This window comes from Chrysemys picta, chromosome 5 (assembly GCF_011386835.1).
Source record: "Chrysemys picta bellii isolate R12L10 chromosome 5, ASM1138683v2, whole genome shotgun sequence".
NCBI lineage: Eukaryota > Metazoa > Chordata > Testudines > Emydidae > Chrysemys > Chrysemys picta.
The window spans coordinates 86,481,009-86,499,113 of record NC_088795.1 but is presented as its reverse complement, the minus strand read 5'-3'; the positions used below and the strand labels follow the sequence as shown (position 1 = coordinate 86,499,113).

The window sequence follows — 18,105 nt, the reverse complement described above, 5'->3', positions numbered from 1 at the left end:
AGGATCCACCTGATGCAATGCAATAATGCATCTTGCACTAATACAGATGGTCGGCTAGTTTTAAAGAATTTAGGGTTCTTCTTCGAGTGATTGTTCACGTCCATTACACATTAGGTGTACGCGCGCCACGTGCACGGACATCGGAAACTTTTTCCCTTAGCGGCTCCCGTCGGGCCGGCAGGGCCCCCTCCCTCCCGCCAGAGCGGCGCCCCGCTCTAGGGTATATATATCCCTGCCGACCCGACCCCTCCAGTTCCTTCTTACCGTCCGTGGCGGCGTTGGAACAACTCTGTCTCTCGTCTGAGAGTGTCCCTTAGCGTAGTCATTAGTGGTATCTACAACAGTTATCAGTTATTTAGTAGTTAGTGTTAAGCTTAGTAGTTAACAGCTCATTAGGTACTTAAAGTTCCTGCCGTGGTTGCTTGGTCAACCCCGGCACCGTCCCTGGGCGGCGGGGCATGCCGCACGCCCAAGGCTTCAAGGCTTGTGCCACGTGCCGTAAGCCTATGCCATTGAGTGACCCCCACGACTCGTGTCTCCGCTGCCTGGGGGAAGCTCACCAGAAAGAGCGCTGCAAGATCTGCAAGGCCTTTAAGCCCAGAACTAAGAAAGAAAGAGACTTTCGCCTCAAGCAGCTGCTCATGGAGACGGCGTTACAGCCCTCCACTGCGGCGGCACCATCTGCCTCAGTGCGGAGCGCCCCGGCGGGTCACTCGAAGCCCACGGCACCGACCCAACGGGGGCATGTACGGCACCGGTCGTCAGCCTTAAGCTCAGTCCAGAAGTTCCCCACAACAACGGCAAGGTGTTGCATGCAGCTCCTGGGACACATGGCAGCCTGCACACATGTAGTCAAGCATGCCCGCCTAAGGCTCCGGCCCTTGCAGTTGTGGTTTACCCAAACGTACCGCCCCAACAGAGACCCCTTGGATCTGGTGGTGACGATCCCGGATCGGGTGTTGGGCTCGCTCCGCTAGTGGCTCGATCAACAGCAGGTCTGCGAAGGGATCCCCTTCGCTGCGCCACAGCCCACTCTGACGTTAGTAACGGATGCATCGGACCTGGGTTGGGGGGCACACCTGGGAGAACTGCGGACCCAAGGCTTGTGGTCCAGGAAAGACAGGTTGCTTCACATCAATCTAAAGGAGCTAAGAGCGGTTCACCTCGCCTGTCAGACCTTCCACGCCACCATAGAAGGTCACAGCGTGGCAGTCCTGACGGACAACACTACCGCCATGTTCTATATAAACAAGCAGGGCGGGTCCTGGTCCTCTCCCCTCTGTCGTGAGGTACTCCAATTATGGGACTTCTGTATAGCCCAGGCGATCCATCTCATTGCAACGTATCTCCCGGGGATCCAAAACGGGTTAGCGGACCGTCTCAGTCGATCCTACCAAATGCACGAATGGGCGTTGAGGCGGGACGTCCTGCATTCAATCTTCTGGAGGCGGGGCTTTCCCCGGGTGGATCTTTTCGCCACCAAGGACAACAGTCAATACCCTCAGTTTTGCTTGTTTCAGAACCTCAGCCCGGGATCGTTGGCAGATGCCTTCACGATTCCGTGGGGAGGGAGCCTGAGGTATGCCTTCCCTCCATTCCCACTCATCCACAAGGTCCTCCTCAAGACCCGCAGGGACAGGGCGACAATTATACTCATCGCCCCGGCCTGGCCACGCCAGCATTGGTTCACGACCCTGCTGGAATTGTCCATAGCCGACCCGATCACCCTCCCCCTCCATCGCGACCTAGTCACACAAGACAGGGGTCGCCTGCTCCACCCAAACCTGTCATCGCTACATCTCACGGCATGGTATCTCTCTGGCTGAACGATGCGGAACACAGGTGCTCTCACCAGGTTCAACAAATTCTCCTTAGTAGTAGGAAGCCCTCCACAAGAGCGACCTACCTGGCCAAATGGAAGAGGTTCTCCCACTGGTGCGAGCCTCAGCACATACAGCCTCTACAGGCCTCAGTTCCGTTGATCCTGGACTACTTACTACACCTCAAGCATCAGGGGCTTGCCCCTGCCTCGATTAAAGTGCATTTAGCTGCCATTTCAGCATTCCATCCGGGAGAGTTGGGGGTATCAGTGTTCTCCAACCCCACGGTAGCCCGATTCCTCAAGGGGCTGGAGAGGGTGTTTCCCTACTCGCGCCCACCGGTCCCTGCGTGGAGTCTGAACCTAGTCCTAACTAAGCTCATGGGGCCCCCCTTTGAACCCCTAGCCACTTGCTCCCTCATGCACCTCTCATGGAAGGTGGCGTTTCTCGTGGCCATCACATCGGCCAGGAGGGTATCGGAATTGAGGGCCCTCACTTCAGAACCCCCTTATACAGTTTTTCATAAGGATAAGGTGCAACTGAGGCCGCACCCCAAATTCCTCCCGAAAGTGGTATCGCAGTTTCACATGGGACAGGACATTTGCCTACCGGTGTTCTTCCCTAAACCCCATACGGACCCTCATCACCGCAGCCTACATACCCTCGATGTTCGAAGGGCATTGGCGTTTTACCTGGAGCGGACCAGGTCGTTCCGCAAAACACCTCAGCTGTTTATTGCCATTGCGGAACGTATGAGAGGCCTGCCTATCTCGACACAGCGCTTATCGGCGTGGATTGTGCATTGTATACGCACATGTTATGAGCTCGCCAATGTTCCGGCCCCAGAGATCCGGGCCCACTCGACTAGGGCCCAAGCGTCCTCGACGGCCTTCTTGGCGCAGGTCCCTATCCAGGAAATCTGTAAAGCGGCCACCTGGTCGTCCGTACATACGTTCACAGCCCACTACACGATCCACCATCAGACCAGAGAGGACGCAGTGGTCGGACAGGCTGTGCTACAGTCAGTTGTACCTTGACTCCTACCCACCTCCAATGGTAAGCTTGGGAATCACCTAATGTGTAATGGACGTGAACAATCACTCGAAGAAGAAAGAACGGTTACTTACCTTCTGTAACTGTTGTTCTTAGAGATGTGTTGTTCACGTCCATTACACTTCCCACCCTCCTTCCCCTCTGTCGGAGTCTCTGGCAAGAAGGAACCGGAGGGGTCGGGTCGGCAGGGATATATATACCCTAGAGCGGGGCGCCGCTCTGGCGGGAGGGAGGGGGCCCTGCCGGCCCGACGGGAGCCGCTAAGGGAAAAAGTTTCCGACGTCCGTGCACGTGGCGCGCGTACACCTAATGTGTAATGGACGTGAACAACACATCTCGAAGAACAACAGTTATAGAAGGTAAGTAACCGTTCTTTTTGTCCTACACGGTGTTTGTAAGCTCTTAATGTTCAATTACATCCATGGAAATTGAAGGTACTCAGCACTTCATAAAATAATCCTTTTAGTAAGCCTGATGTCTTTTGGCTCCTCCAATGAGTCTATGCTCAATTAGCTGTCTTTGCTGTCTGTTCAATGTGCAAGCATAAAAGAGAGGGAGAGAGAGCTAAGACAGTGCAATATTCAAATTTTATTTGTTGCGCCACGTATACTGGCCTCTCTCATCAAGCACTTCCTTAAATTAAAGTTACTTAAATTCTTAGACGTGACTGTATATAATCCTGCTATAATGCTCCCTCTGGGAAACGATTTATCATAACATCCCCTTTTCACACTTACTTAAGATAGCAAAAGTAGTCATGAATACTGTGACGGGTTCTCCCCAGGGTGCCACCTGAGAGTGGGGTAACACTAAGCCTGCTTGACCCACCAGCCTGGGCACCATTTACACTGTACTGCTGTGACAGGCCCTCAAGCCCCCTCCAGCACACACACAGGTAAGGACACACAGCCGCAGCTACACACAGATGCTGAGATCAGGTCTGCATGGGAAGGTTCAGCTAAGGCACCTCCCAGCTCCTAAGGCGAGCACCCTCCTCTGGAGTATAAACCCAAAATTATACCATCTTGTGCTGCACAGAGAACTGTACAGTGTAAGCTCATGAAATTAACCCCCTCCCTCAATGTGGGAAGGAATATACACAGCTTTCTGCCCCAAGTAATGATTTTCACACACTGGTTTTAGAGAAAACAAAACAAGTTTATTAACTACAAAAGATAAATGTTAAGTGATTATAATGGATAGCAAACAGATCAAAGCAGATTACCTAGAAAATGAACAAAAATGCAATATAAGCTTAATATACTAAACAGATTGGATATGAGTAGCAAATTCTCACCCTAATTGTTGTTTTAGGCAGTTTGCAGAGATTCTTGAGGGCAAGCTGCACTTGCTTGCAGCTTAAAACCCCAGGTATACCTTTCACTGGCTAGAAATCCCTTTAGCCTGGGTTCAGCCCTTCTCCCCCAGTTTAGACCTTGTTCTTGAGGTGTTTCCAGCAGTCTTCTTGGGCCAGGAGTCAATGAACTCACCTGCCTTAAATATCTTTTGCCTTAAATAGCTTTTGCATAGCGTGGGAACCCTTTGTCCTCCCCCCTTGGTTCCCATGCCCGATCAGTGGAAAAACACTGGTATTCCAAGATGGAGTCCAGTACCAGGTGACTTGGTCACATGCCCTTGTAGGGACACAGCAGCCATGACTCGGAGGCTGTTTGTAGCGTCTTCAGGAAGGCTCCCTGGTGGGAGATTAATATCATCTACGACCTATTGTTCTTCCTAATGGTCCTTTCCAGCCAGCCATCTAGACTGATTGCATTCTGTCTAGAGAGCATTCCCCAGGTGTAAACACATTTGTAATAGATGCATAGATAATATTCCTAACTTGCACTTGGTTCTATTTGTAGTATGGTGTTTTGAGAGACAGTTCTGATATCTAGCCGTTGCTTATCGACCTGTGTTCCTTCCATATCCTGCTGATCAGATCTCACCGTTTTTCACTCTAGGGGGTACCCAGGGTGGTGAGGTACCATACCACTACCTCTCCTTAGCGTGAAGTAGTCTGTGCCTGCTGTGGATAAGCTCCTTGAAACCACCAGCCTCTGGCAATTCAAGCACCACTTTCCAAACTTCTGGAGGCCTGGATCTCTCTGTATAGGTATCAGTAGACTCCCCCAATACTTGGAGCATTCTCTGTAGTGTCTAACCCCTGTTCCACTGAGTACTCACCACGCTGTGCCCCAAGGAACAGAAGACACCAGCTTGTAAGGTGTGTTTCAGGACCCCCACAGCACTAAAACTTCTTCTTGTTTTAACTACAAATATATCTATTATCAAAGAATAGAGATTCAAGTGATAGTGAATAAGAATATTGGAACCAAACAGATAAAACTAATTTAGTCTCTAGAAGGCCTGTCATGATTTTAACTAACAGGTTAATGTCCTCTCTATAGAAGTTTTATCTCACCCGAAGTTCCTGTCATCATCTTCAACCAGCATTTCTCGTGAAGCAAAATTGCAGTTCTTTTGCATCCTCAGTGAAAGGTGCCTAGGTGTCTTCTCTGACCTCCAAATATAGTCAAGTGAACCTCTGAAGTGCACCCACCAGATAGCGTTCCCTCATTACGCCGCTCCTTTTCTCTTTCTGTTAGATTTTTTTTCTCTGAAGTTCTCACAATTCCTAATTTGCATTCAGTTCAGACTAGTGATAGGTGAACCATTGTGAAGGACACAATACTCAATGTACATGTAATCAGGTAGATGAATAAACATCTTTTGTCTGACAGAAAACCTGTTTCTCACCTTTAGTTGTGCCTTATACTTTGATACAGACGCTAAGAGCATATTTTCAGTGTGTGTGTGTACACACACACACACACACAAACTCCTTTGACAGTTGGCAGTCGGAGGGTTCTTGGCACACATCCACATCAAGCATTGCACCGGCTGCTATTAAGGCCTTCCATGGGAGTGTTTTTCTTTTCAAAAATGACTTATATTTTCTATGCTTTTTGCAGCTTTCTATAATACAGTCTTAGCAATGTTAACCGCTGAATTGGCTTTGTCTGAAGTGACACAGTTTGGGATTCCACACCTGCTGAATTCCTTCACTGCTGTGTACATGATAGGCACCGCAATAGAGTCTGACAGTTCATCTAGTTCCCAATAGTGGTCTACAATAATGAGGTAGTTTTTGTAGTTCCTGGAGAAAAAGTCCATTCCTAATTTTCTTCAAGGTCTGTTGAGGATGTGTATTTTCGTTGTCTCTTTTTGCTGCTTGGCCTGCATTGCTCCACATGTATCAAAACAGCTCACCAGGTCTCTGAAATCCTTGGCCATGTTGTCCATTATACAGCATCTCTGGGTGTCTGGATTCAGAGTTCTATCCAGAATGGCTCTGATGTATTCTTGAAAGAGTTTCTTTGTTCTGTGTGATCTAAGTATTAGGATTCGACTGCCTTTATATAGGAAGCTGTCTTGGATGCTCATTTGATCCCAATAGTTCCAGTATTTTTGAGAAGAAGATAGATCATCTCCTCTGGTGTTTGGCCATCCTGACAGAACAATGGACATGAGCACTTGTAAACCTTTGTCTTGTGTAGTTTGGTTTGTTCACAGACTCTGTCCATCTCCTGCCTTGAAACTGACACAGAAACCATCAACCAAGTCAGTTATGTTTTTCTGTGTTTCTATTAGATTATCTCATTCTTGTTCAGTGGCCATATTTTCATGCTGCAAGACTGCTCTAGATAAGAATTCAGCTTTGCAAATCTTAGTCCCTTTCTTGTAGTATACATCTAAGCTGTTGGGTTCTGTAGACTTTCAGAAGTATTTGCTGAAGCTGTTTTGGGATCACCAGCAGTAGCTTTTTAAAAATGCTGTCTAGTGATTTATGACAGGTTTCAGAGTAGCAGCCGTGTTAGTCTGTATCCGCAAAAAGAAGAACAGGAGTACTTGTGGCACCTTAGAGACTAACAAATTTATTAGAGCATAAGCTTTCGTGGACTACAGCCCACTTCTTCGGGCATATAGAATGGAACATATATTGAGAAGATATATATACACACATACAGAGAGCATAAACAGGTGGGAGTTGTCTTACCAACTCTGAGAGGCCAATTAATTAAGAGAAAAAAAACTTTTAGGGGACGAGAGCTAAGCTCACCCACAACTATTTCACATTTGGGGACAATATATACCTTCAAGTCAGCGGCACTGCTATGGGTACCCGCATGGCCCCACAATATGCCAACATTTTTATGGCTGACTTAGAACAACGCTTCCTTAGCTCTCGTCCCCTAACGCCCCTACTCTACTTGCGCTACATTGATGACATCTTCATCATCTGGACCCATGGAAAAGAAGCCCTTGAGGAATTTCACCATGATTTCAATAATTTCCATCCCACCATCAACCTCAGCCTAGATCAATCCACACAAGCGGTCCATTCCCTGGACACTACTGTGCTAATAAGCGATGGTCACATAAATACCACCCTATACCGGAAACCTACTGACCGCTACACTTACCTACATGCCTCCAGCTTCCATCCAGGACACACCACACGATCCATTGTCTACAGCCAAGCTCTAAGATATAACCGCATTTGCTCCAATCCCTCGGATAGAGACAAGCACCTACAAGATCTCTATCAAGCATTCTTAAAACTACAATACCCACCTGCTGAAGTGAAAAAACAGATTGACAGAGCCAGACGAGTACCCAGAAGTCACCTCCTACAAGACAGGCCCAACAAAGAAAATAACAGAACACCACTAGCTGTCACCTTCAGCCCCCAACTAAAACCTCTCCAGCGCATCATCAGAGATCTACAACCTATCCTGAAAGATGATCCTTTACTCTCACAGATCTTGGGAGACAGACCTGTCCTCGCTTACAGACAACCTCCCAACCTAAAGCAAATACTCACCAGCAACCACACATCACTGAACAAAACCACTAACCCAGGAACCTATCCTTGTAACAAACCCCGATGCCAACTCTGTCCACATATCTATTCAAGTGACATCATCATAGGACCTAATCACATCAGCCATACCATCAGGGGCTCGTTCACCTGCACATCTACCAATGTGATATATGCTATCATGTGCCAGCAATGCCCCTCTGCCATGTACATTGGCCAAACCGGACAGTCTCTACGCAAAAGAATTAATGGACACAAATCTGACATCAGGAATCAAAATACTCAAAAACCAGTGGGAGAACACTTTAACCTGTCTGGTCATTCAGTGACAGACCTGCGGGTGGCTATCTTACAACAGAAAAACTTCAAAAACAGACTCCAACGAGAGACTGCTGAGCTGGAATTGATATGCAAACTAGACACAATCAACTCCGGTTTGAATAAGGACTGGGAATGGCTGAGCCATTACAAACATTGAATCTATCTCCCCTTGTAAGTATGCTCACACTTCTTATCAAACTGTCTGTACTGGGCTATCTTGATTATCACTTCAAAAGTTTTTTTTCTCTTACTTAATTGGCTTCTCAGAGTTGGTAAGACAACTCCCACCTGTTTATGCTCTCTGTATGTGTGTATATATATCTCCTCAATATATGTTCCATTCTATATGCATCCGAAGAAGTGGGCTGTAGTCCACGAAAGCTTATGCTCTAATAAATTTGTTAGTCTCTAAGGTGCCACAAGTACTCCTGTTCTTTTTTTTTTTTTTAGTGATTTATGGTCATTTTCTACTCCAATGGTGTCCAAACTTTGAACATACTGGATGAAATTTTCATGTGCAAACTATTGCAAGACATTCCTTTTCCACTTGAGCATGTCTTTGTTCCATTGGTGGTAGTAAGCTTGATGCAAAGGTGTCACTTTTGTCAGTTTTGTAGGAGTGATGCCCCATGCACTGTCTCACTGGCATTACATTGTATGGTTGTCTCTCTGTTCACTTAGCGGTATTTCAGGATGGGATAGTCAGTCTCTAACTCCTTAGTACATGTGATGGCTGCATCATGTTGAAGTAACCATGTCTAGGCTGCATCTTTGTCTAGTAGTCACCACAGGAGTTCGCAAACACCTGAGATTCTTGGAAGAAATTTTGTCAGATAGCTTACAAATCCTAATAGTCTCTGAACTGATTTCAGAGTAACAGCCGTGTTAGTCTGTATCCGCAAAAAGAAGAACAGGATTCTTCTTTTTCTGAATTGATTATATCTTCAGGTATAGGCATCTGCTGCGTTAGGGGGCCAGGTTGTAGCCCTTGGGAGTTCAGCAAGTGTCCCATGTCTGGTACTGCAGTCAAACACAATGCGTCTTATTTTTATTTCATTTTAGATTTACACCTCTACCTCGATATAACACTGTCCTCGGGAGCCAAAAAATCTTACCGCGTTATAGGTGAAACCGCATTATATTGAACTTGCTTTGATCCACCGGAGTGCGCAACCCCCCGCCTCCCACCCCGGAGCACTGCTTTACTGCGTTATATCCAAATTCATGTTCTATCGGGTCGCGTTGTATCGAGGTAGAGGTGTATTTGCCTGGCTTTTTCTAGTAGACAGATGAGGTTATGCTTATGATTATGATCTGCCACAGCCTCTGCCATGTGTCCCAGCATCCATATACCAGAATGTCATCAGATACCACTCTGATCCCTGCTAGTCCTGTTAGTATGTCTTGCTGGCAGTGTTGATATTCTTTTGCTTCAGGTTTGATCCCAAATGGCATTCTCAAATGTCTGTTTTTGTTTCCCTTCCTTCTTTTTCCCACTCCTTTACTTATTTCCCCATTCCTCACCTCCCTCTAACCTTAACTTAAAACTAAAACCAACAATAGTAATAATACATATAACAAACAAAGCTTTGCCAGTTCTTCACCCTGTGTTTGCACTTACATGTTATATCCTCATCCTCCACCCTTGAATTCAGTGGGACTACTCACTTTTTACAAGTATTTGCAGGATCAGGGGTTTATGATGCCACAGTTAGGGGAAGGATGCAGTAAATAGCCAGTTACAGAATGAAAGAGAAAAAATCAAAAACAAATAGAAATAAAGTGAGAAAAAGTACAAAGAAATGTGTATGTGCTTGGCTGTGTTTTATGTCTCTATTCTCCCTAGCATTAAGCAGCTTGACAGATATGGTCAGCTGATCCTTGCAAATTCTACTGCAGCAGACACTGGTGAATATAGCTGCTGGCTTCTTCTGTGTAATGGCTCTAGCTGCAAGAAGGATGAGTCTAAAACAGGCTCAACATACATCTTTTTCACAGGTAATGGATTCATTGGGTTTATAAACTGAATTGCCTGGATTGTCTGTCCATAGGGCAGGATTAGCATATTCATTTCCATTTTCCTATCCATATCCATTTCATGATCTGTATCCAGACATTGTTCCCTAGTGGTTTCCAAGGGATACATTACTGGTGGAGTGAGCAGGAAATTAAGCAAATAATTAACAATAATGTGATTTATGTGTCTACTTCCCTGTGCTTTACTCTAAATATATACCCAAAATCATGTCTAGGGAAGCAGAAAGTGGATAGTTTGCGAAAATCAGATACAATATTCTAATGTTAGAATCTGCAATAAAACTTAAACAATGCAGGAGTCCATCCCTCTTGTTTTATTTCCTTCTGAAAAAAACATCTGTGGGAGAAAATAAAGTAACATGTTAAGATGCATCTTCTCATGACATTCTAATGCAAATACACTTTACCCCCATGCATATTATATTCCCAGGGTGGAATCCTGGCCCCATTGAAGTCAGGATTTCATGCAAGTTTTTTGCATCTCACACATTAGCCTTATAAGATGCAGAGCCGCTACTGTAAATATATGTACTAGCCCACAAAGCTTGAAGTTGATCGCTGCCCTAGTCCTTAGATATTTATAGTTTTTATTAGGGCTGTTGATTAATTGCAGTTAACTCATGTGATTAACTCAAAAAACTAATTGTGATTAAAAAAAATTAATAGCAATTAATCGGCGTTTACTGGCACTGTTAAACAATAGAATACCAATTGAAATGTATTAAATATTTTGGATGTTTTTCTACATTGTCACATATATTGTATTGTGTTGTAATTGAAATCAAAGTGTATATTATTTTTTATTACAAATATTTGCATTGTAAAAATGATAAACAAAAGAAATCGTATTTTTCAATTCACCTCATACAAGTACTGCAATCTCTTTGTCGTGAAAGTGTAAGTTACAAATGTAGATTTTTGTTGTTGTTACATAACTGCACTCAAAAACAAAACAATGTAAAACTTCAGAGCCTAGAAGTCCACTCAATCCTATTTCTTTTTCAGCCAATTACTAAGACAAACAAGTTTGTTTACATTTACAAGAGATAATGCTGCCCGCTTCTTATTTAAAATGTCTCAGAAAGTGAGGACAGGCATTTGCATTGCACTTTTGTAGCCGGTATTGCAAGGTATTTACATGCCATATATGCTAAACATTGGTTTGCCTCTTCATGCTTCGGCCACCATTACAGAGGACATGCTGCCATGCTGTTGACACTCGTTAAAAAAATAATTCGTTAATTAAATTTGTGACTGAACTCCTTGGGGAAAAATTGTATGTCCCCTGCTCTGTTTTACCTGCATTCTGCCATATATTTTATATTATAGCAGTGCCCCAGCACATGTTCATTCTAAGAACACTTTCTCTGGAGATTTGACAAAACTCAAAGAAGGTACCAATGTGAGATTTCTAAAGATAGATGCAGCACTCGACCCAAGGTTTAAGAATCTCAAGTGACGTCCAAAATCTGAGAGGGATGTGGTATGGAGCATGCTTTCAGAAGTCTTAAAAGAGCATCACCCCAATGCGGAAACTACAGAACCTGAACCACTAAAAAAGAAAATCTATCTTCTGCTGGTGGCATCTGACTCAGATAATGAAAATGAACATGTGTCTGTCCTCACTGCTTTGGATTGCTATTGAGCAGAACCCGTCATCAGCATGGATGCATGTCCCCTGGAATGGGGGAATACAGTGCAAATACTTGTAATAAATAAATAAATAAATAAATATAAAGTGAGCACTGTACACTTTTTGTATTCTGTGTTGTAATTGAAATGAATATATTTGAAAATGTAGAAAACATCCAAAATATTTAAATAAATGGTATTCTATTATTAACAGTGCGATTAATTGCGATTATTTTTTTTAATCGCTTGACAGCCCTAGTTTTTATGCAAGTCAAATAACAATCTAGTGTTATTACCTAGTACACTATTGGTGATTAAAGCAAATGGTTAATTTGTTCTTCTAATGGAAAACATTAGGAATGATAAAAACAAACTTTGCAGCCTGATTAGAGCTAAACCGTTTTTGGCTGGCAAATGCTTCAGTGTTACAGCATAAGATGACTAAGATAAGATTGTTTGTAATAAGGTTCAGAAATAAGTTGGAGCCATGGGATTGTATGGAAGCCATTTATCGAAACAACCTTGGAACACTGACTTCTCTTTCTTTTCAAAAGGTTGGAATAATCAGATAAGCCACCTTAAAACATACAGTGTTCAGGCTGGAAATATTAAGGCGTTTAAAAATTGCATTTATAAGCAATATGTCTACATATTAGAATATTGCTTGTTTTTGTTGACCTAACAGCACTAAAATGTTTGAATTGTTTAGTTACTTAATTGTTTTTAAACTCTATGTATTTCACAGTCTGTATCTACAATCTTAGGTATTTCCAAGGGACCTTCCAGCTGGTACCCAAGCACGATACAAAATCAAATACTGTCAGAGGCCATAATAAAACTCCTGGTGTTTTTCTACTTTCCCCTTTGAAAAAGGGTGGATGAATTTAAGTAGAGCCAGATAACTCATTAGGACATTTTGTGAAAGTCTGCATTGTTTCAAAAGCTGATCCCAAAATTGGTGGTGGTCTTTATTTTTATTTTTAAATTTTTTAAGATACAATCCCTCTCCCCAGTTTATGAAACAGGCAAAGAAGGCTACATTTATGTTTTTAAATTTAGTGATTAAAGCCAAACTGAATATTAGTTTGTCCAAGTCAAACATGTTTTTACTTTTTTAAAAAACTAGTCCATGGTGACAGATTTAATTAATTGTAAAGAATGTTAAAATGATTGTTGCCAGATACTGTGGACACAGAAATAAATTACTGCTAATGCAAAATCTGAACTTAATCATCATTAGTAAATTTCTCCTCCCTTACATTCATTTTTTATATTTTACATTTACATTTATATTTATTTTTTTCTTAAATAAAATTTATAGACCTCTTTAGCTAAATATTATATTGCATTACCTTCTTATATAGATAAAGGGGAGCTCTTTGTACCTACTTCCAGTTATTTCGAGATTGTCTACCTGAACCCAGATAAACCAGCAGTAATCCCTTGCAGAGTGACCATCCCATCAGCAAAAGTAACTCTGCACAGGGAGTTTCCAGCAGAAGAAATCAAAACAGATGGAACTAATATTATCTATGATGTGAAGAAGGGTTTTATTTATCAACACCCCACCTCTGACCACAAAGGAGTGGTCTATTGTAGAGCAGAATCACGGGGAGCACCTCAGATTTCTATCAAGTATCAGTTACTGTATGTGGAAGGTAAGATGAATGATTTCCATAGATTTACGTTCAAGCCCATTTCTCTTGCTGGAGTTGCTTATGGGGCAAGACTTCAAATATGAATTTGAAAAAACAAACAGACCCTAATTGTAATTATGGAATTTTGCAAATTCAGTCTGATTTTTTAAAATAAAAATGTACTTTTCAAATTAAATCTGTTTGTAGAACATCTTGCCAGAATTTATGCTAATATAGGAAAGCATAAGGCTTATACTATTAAGTTAAAAACTAGGTGCACACTGGTAAACCATTTTATTATGGCTGGATAGGAACCTGTGGTGCATAATAAATTCTAACAACAATTGGAGCTAAAGAGAATAATGGAGAATGGGAAAGAGCCCAGATAAATCAAAGCAAAATTTGCCCACAGATAGTTTTTGTTTTTGTTTTTTTGTTAAAGTTTGTATTGATTTTTGGACATTTATTTCCTGCCTCCCACCCACATCTTTCATTCAGTTCCTAGTGGTCCACCATCAACAACAATTGTGGCATCATCCAACAAAGCAGAAGGTGGTGACAATGTTAATGTTCTTTGTATAGTCCTTGGGGAGCCAGACGTAGAAGTAGAATTCAATTGGAAGTACCCAGGGGAAGAGGTAAGACACACAATTCTAACTTGGAGGTGCATTTTTTCTTAATAAGAGTAAACTCTCACAATACAACATTTTAAATACCAGTCAGTATTTTCTAGCTGAGTAAGGCAAGGTGGATCAGAGTGCATTGTCCGGCTCTCTGGTAGCAAGGTCACATCAGGAGGAAGCAACACACTATCTGGTTGATTTTTCAGCCCATTTTCCTCACTGAGGGCCTGAAGTTACTTGTAAAAATGCTCTCTAACCTGAGAGCTGTATCTGGGCTAGCAAAAACAAGCTGGGTGAGGTATGATGGGAAACAGTGAATGCTTACCAGGCCACCAGCTTCTCTCAGACAAGAAGTGATTCATCCCTGGCTTAAGAAATTCTCTTGATGATGACAGTCATCATTCTCCTTTGGGGAAAAATTAAGATATGGTGAAGCATAGTTGCATTGAGAGCTCTTTGCTATTCTTGGTCTGTTGTATTGGACTATATTAAATGCTTCTATGAGGGGCTACCATTGAAGGGCCATTTGGAAACTTTTGTGCCATTGGGGGTGGTGGTGGTGGTGGTTCTCTCGTGGAGCCTATTACATGTTTGTGCCATTTACTGCGAGGTTCCATTCAACAAACTTACTCTGATCTCTGTAGTCCTAAGCATTGGAGGCTATTTATGTTATCAGTAAGTACTCTTCCCCTTCTGAGAGTTGACAATAGCTTTACACTTGCAAACCTGCCTTTGGTTTGAACTTCAGGTTGCAGGATGTTCTGGCAATAATTTCTTCCACTGATCTCACCATGCTGGCCATGAGGTCAAGGAGTTAAATGCAGTTGGTACATAATTGTAAATAATACTGATGCATGATCAGTATGTGATGAATTTAAGCTTCTATAAGGAAAAATAAAAGTTCTCCAAAGAAAACATCCTAAATATATTCAGCTTCAGTGCTAGACATAGTTTGCAGATTGACAAATACATGAATTTATCACTCTTGCTGTATATGGACAGTTGTGGTCAGCATGCATCCATGTATATACTGCAACAAACAATTTTGCTTACAGCAGTTATACCTGGAGCTGGAAGGGAACAATCCTGTTGTCAGTTTTCTGCCCAAGCAGAATTAATATTATGGATGTGTCTCAGTAGCTCTTATGATTTAGGTTGCATTGAGTTTTACACTTATAACTTTAAAGTGCCACCAGACTCCTTGTTGTTTTTGTAGATACAGACTAACACGGCTACCCCCTGACACTTATAATAGTGTTAACAATGTATCATATTGTCTTAGTCAAACATTTAGTAACTTTTGGCAAAGGAAATATTAAGTGCAACCATTTTGAATTGTTTTCCTTGTGTTCTTTCTTTCTTCGTTTGAGAATCCGTGTCCCTACAACCTCCAATGTTTTCAGGGCTAGTGCAGTTAATTTTCTAGTTTAACAGTGTTCTTCCCATTATTTGATATACCCTGTGTTTTCTGCAAGAAAAAGCCACCAAAACTGTTGAGTTCCATCAGTTCTCTCCTCCTACCAGCCTGCCCCAGTTTCTGCAAAGTACAGAGCCTATTAAGAGAGAGGGCATACTGGACTCAGATCAAGGGAGTTGAGAGAGATTGTGAGGCCACAGAAAAGAAGTGGGGCTCAACCCTGCTTCTCAGAGTTCTCATTTCTTCCACCTTCTTTCCATCTCCATGACTGCTGCTCATGCATCTTTTATAAATAGGTACTGATTTATATTGACCATTATACAAAGTTGAATGGGGAGAAAGGACAGAATGTGGAGGAGCAGGTGACTGGGGGGAAGATGTGAAAGAACAGGGCTGGCTAGGGAAGGGTACTGAGAGGATATCATCAACATTGATAGCTGTCCAGATTGAGAAATAGCTAATAAAATACGTAACTGGAAAAGTCTTCCAAATTAAAACTTGATTGGATTTGAGTTAATGTTGCTCTAGTACAACTCCAACAACCAAAGCATGTGAATGATAGCTGGCTTATCTGGTGTTTTCCTTGATTTTTTTTTTCTAATTGTATTTGTGGAATTTGCACTTGGGCAATCTTAAGTGCTCATCAACACTTAACACTTCTATCAGTTTATATTTCTCAGGGATGTAATATTTTTGCTGACAAGTGAGTAGGAGGTAGTTCTTAATTAAGAGACTCTCAAGTAGGCTTGGAAGCATTAGATTTTTATCAGTAAATGTCAGTAAACATTGAGTTCACCATTCACACAAACTGACAAAAATATTTCCATCAATAATAATTAAAATTTCCAGATAGGAAAAGTAAGAAATGCTGCTTGAGAACTGATTTAAGGAATTTTACTTTGTATATTTTGACATGTGATGTTGACAGTTTGGGTGTTGTTGGTTATAGAGCTTTTAACTCTTCCAATCTCAATACCTACTGTCATTAAATGTTTGATCCCCTCACTGACTGACTCCATAAATTCCTCCAACTGTGGAAATTTAAAATTGATAAAAACTAAAAAAAAAAAAAAGCTTAAAAATAAACATTGCTAGTATCTGCTGAAATTATTAAAAAATCAAATTCTGCCAAGCCTACTTACAGTATTTTCCAGCTGAGATTATTCATTTTGCAATGTTATTGCTGATGTAAGAATCTGCCAGTTAGTAGTTAACAGGTGACGTGCTGGCTCTTAAACTAATAATTAATGACTGGCTTGATTAACTTGTTGCGAATAGCCTGGATAACTGACTAGAGTAAACAACTTCTTAGACACTGGCTCATTTTCCTGGGCATAAGTGCAGATTGGACTCTCTTTGGATAATGTACTGGTTGTTGCACTCCATGACAGTTGCCTTTTTGCAATTTTTCTGCTATTAAACTAATCTGAAGGTGAATATGATGTCCCAAGGTCCTGTATAAATAATCTTGGCATTTGTAAATGGCTACTAAATTAACACTAGAAAGAGAGACTGTCTATTTTTAATCTATGTGACATGTCTTACTTTCCTTCCAAAGGTGCCTCACTCTTATGGAAGAGAGAAGCATACAGTTTAAACATGTTTGGGTTTAATTTTCATTTTCTTTACTTTTTGGCGTAAACATACTGCAGAGCTTGAAAATATTTTCATTTCCTACCAGGTTCATCCTGGTTGCTAATGAAGCACAAGCCAACATGGTTAAAGTTTTGTTTTCCAGCATTGTGGATGCAAACAGAAAAAGCTGTTGCCTTATAGACATTTACATTGTAATCCGACAGCAGGATATCTCTGCGTTGGAAAAAAAAAAACAACCCACATAATTTGCTACCAGAAACTTGTATTTTCAGTTCTTTACATCAATTTCTGCACATAAACATTTGGGTCAATTTCTGCCACATCTATAACCTCATTGGATGGTGGGGGTAGGAGTGAGTCAGGGAACACTGGCCTACAGAAAATATCCTTTAACATTTTGATTTTTCAAGATAGAATTTCCCCCATCAAATCAGCCAAATGGCTTTCCAACTCTCAGCTGTCTGTTCCCATGTATCTAAACATCCTTGCTTGCATTTTAGCTTGAATATATCAGAAACAGCTTAATGGAGGGCAACACAATAACTCTTTTTGATAGTATAATACCGTGCTGTCTAGAAAGTTCTCCATGAATACTGTTTCAGCTGTAAAATTAACACAAGGGTCCTCTCTACACTGCAAAAATGGTGGCAGTCTAACTATACTGTAACAGTTTTATCCTGTTTGGATAGAAAAAATCCACACCCACATTAGGGAACCAAGCTTTCACCCTAGTAGATACCAAGTCTAAAACATGATTCTCTAAGATAGGTATCATATCTGTTCACACAGGCATGGAAAAAGCATTAACATAAGTGGGCCACAACCATGATCTGACTGATATAAATGTGGCTATTTTCATATTTAGATAGGGCCAAAGTTGTAAATGTACTGGATCATCCAAATAGTCCAAACCTGCGTACCAGGGAATGAAAGTCTTCCTATCCTTATCTAGCACAAGAGGGTACAAGTGGCTATGTTAACCCTTAAAATGAAGACATGAATGCAGAGGGAGAACATGCAGTTTGGTTGTGGCTTCAAGAGGGGACAAGATTAAACTCAAAGCGAATTTAAAACAGGGATTTCTAAA

At 42.0% G+C, this 18,105-nt stretch overlaps 1 protein-coding gene across 3 annotated transcripts in view; it reads left to right on the top strand.

The window, feature by feature from the left end:
• Positions 1-18,105, top strand: part of PDGFRL (platelet derived growth factor receptor like) — a 60,211-nt gene that overhangs the window by 40,934 nt on the left and 1,172 nt on the right. For all 3 annotated transcript variants that reach the window (XM_065598011.1, XM_065598012.1, XM_005282072.4), the window contains exons 3-5: positions 9,923-10,074; positions 13,110-13,403; positions 13,881-14,020. In XM_065598011.1, the coding sequence (XP_065454083.1) occupies positions 9,923-10,074; positions 13,110-13,403; positions 13,881-14,020 (586 nt within the window). The remainder of the gene's footprint in view (positions 1-9,922; positions 10,075-13,109; positions 13,404-13,880; positions 14,021-18,105) is intronic.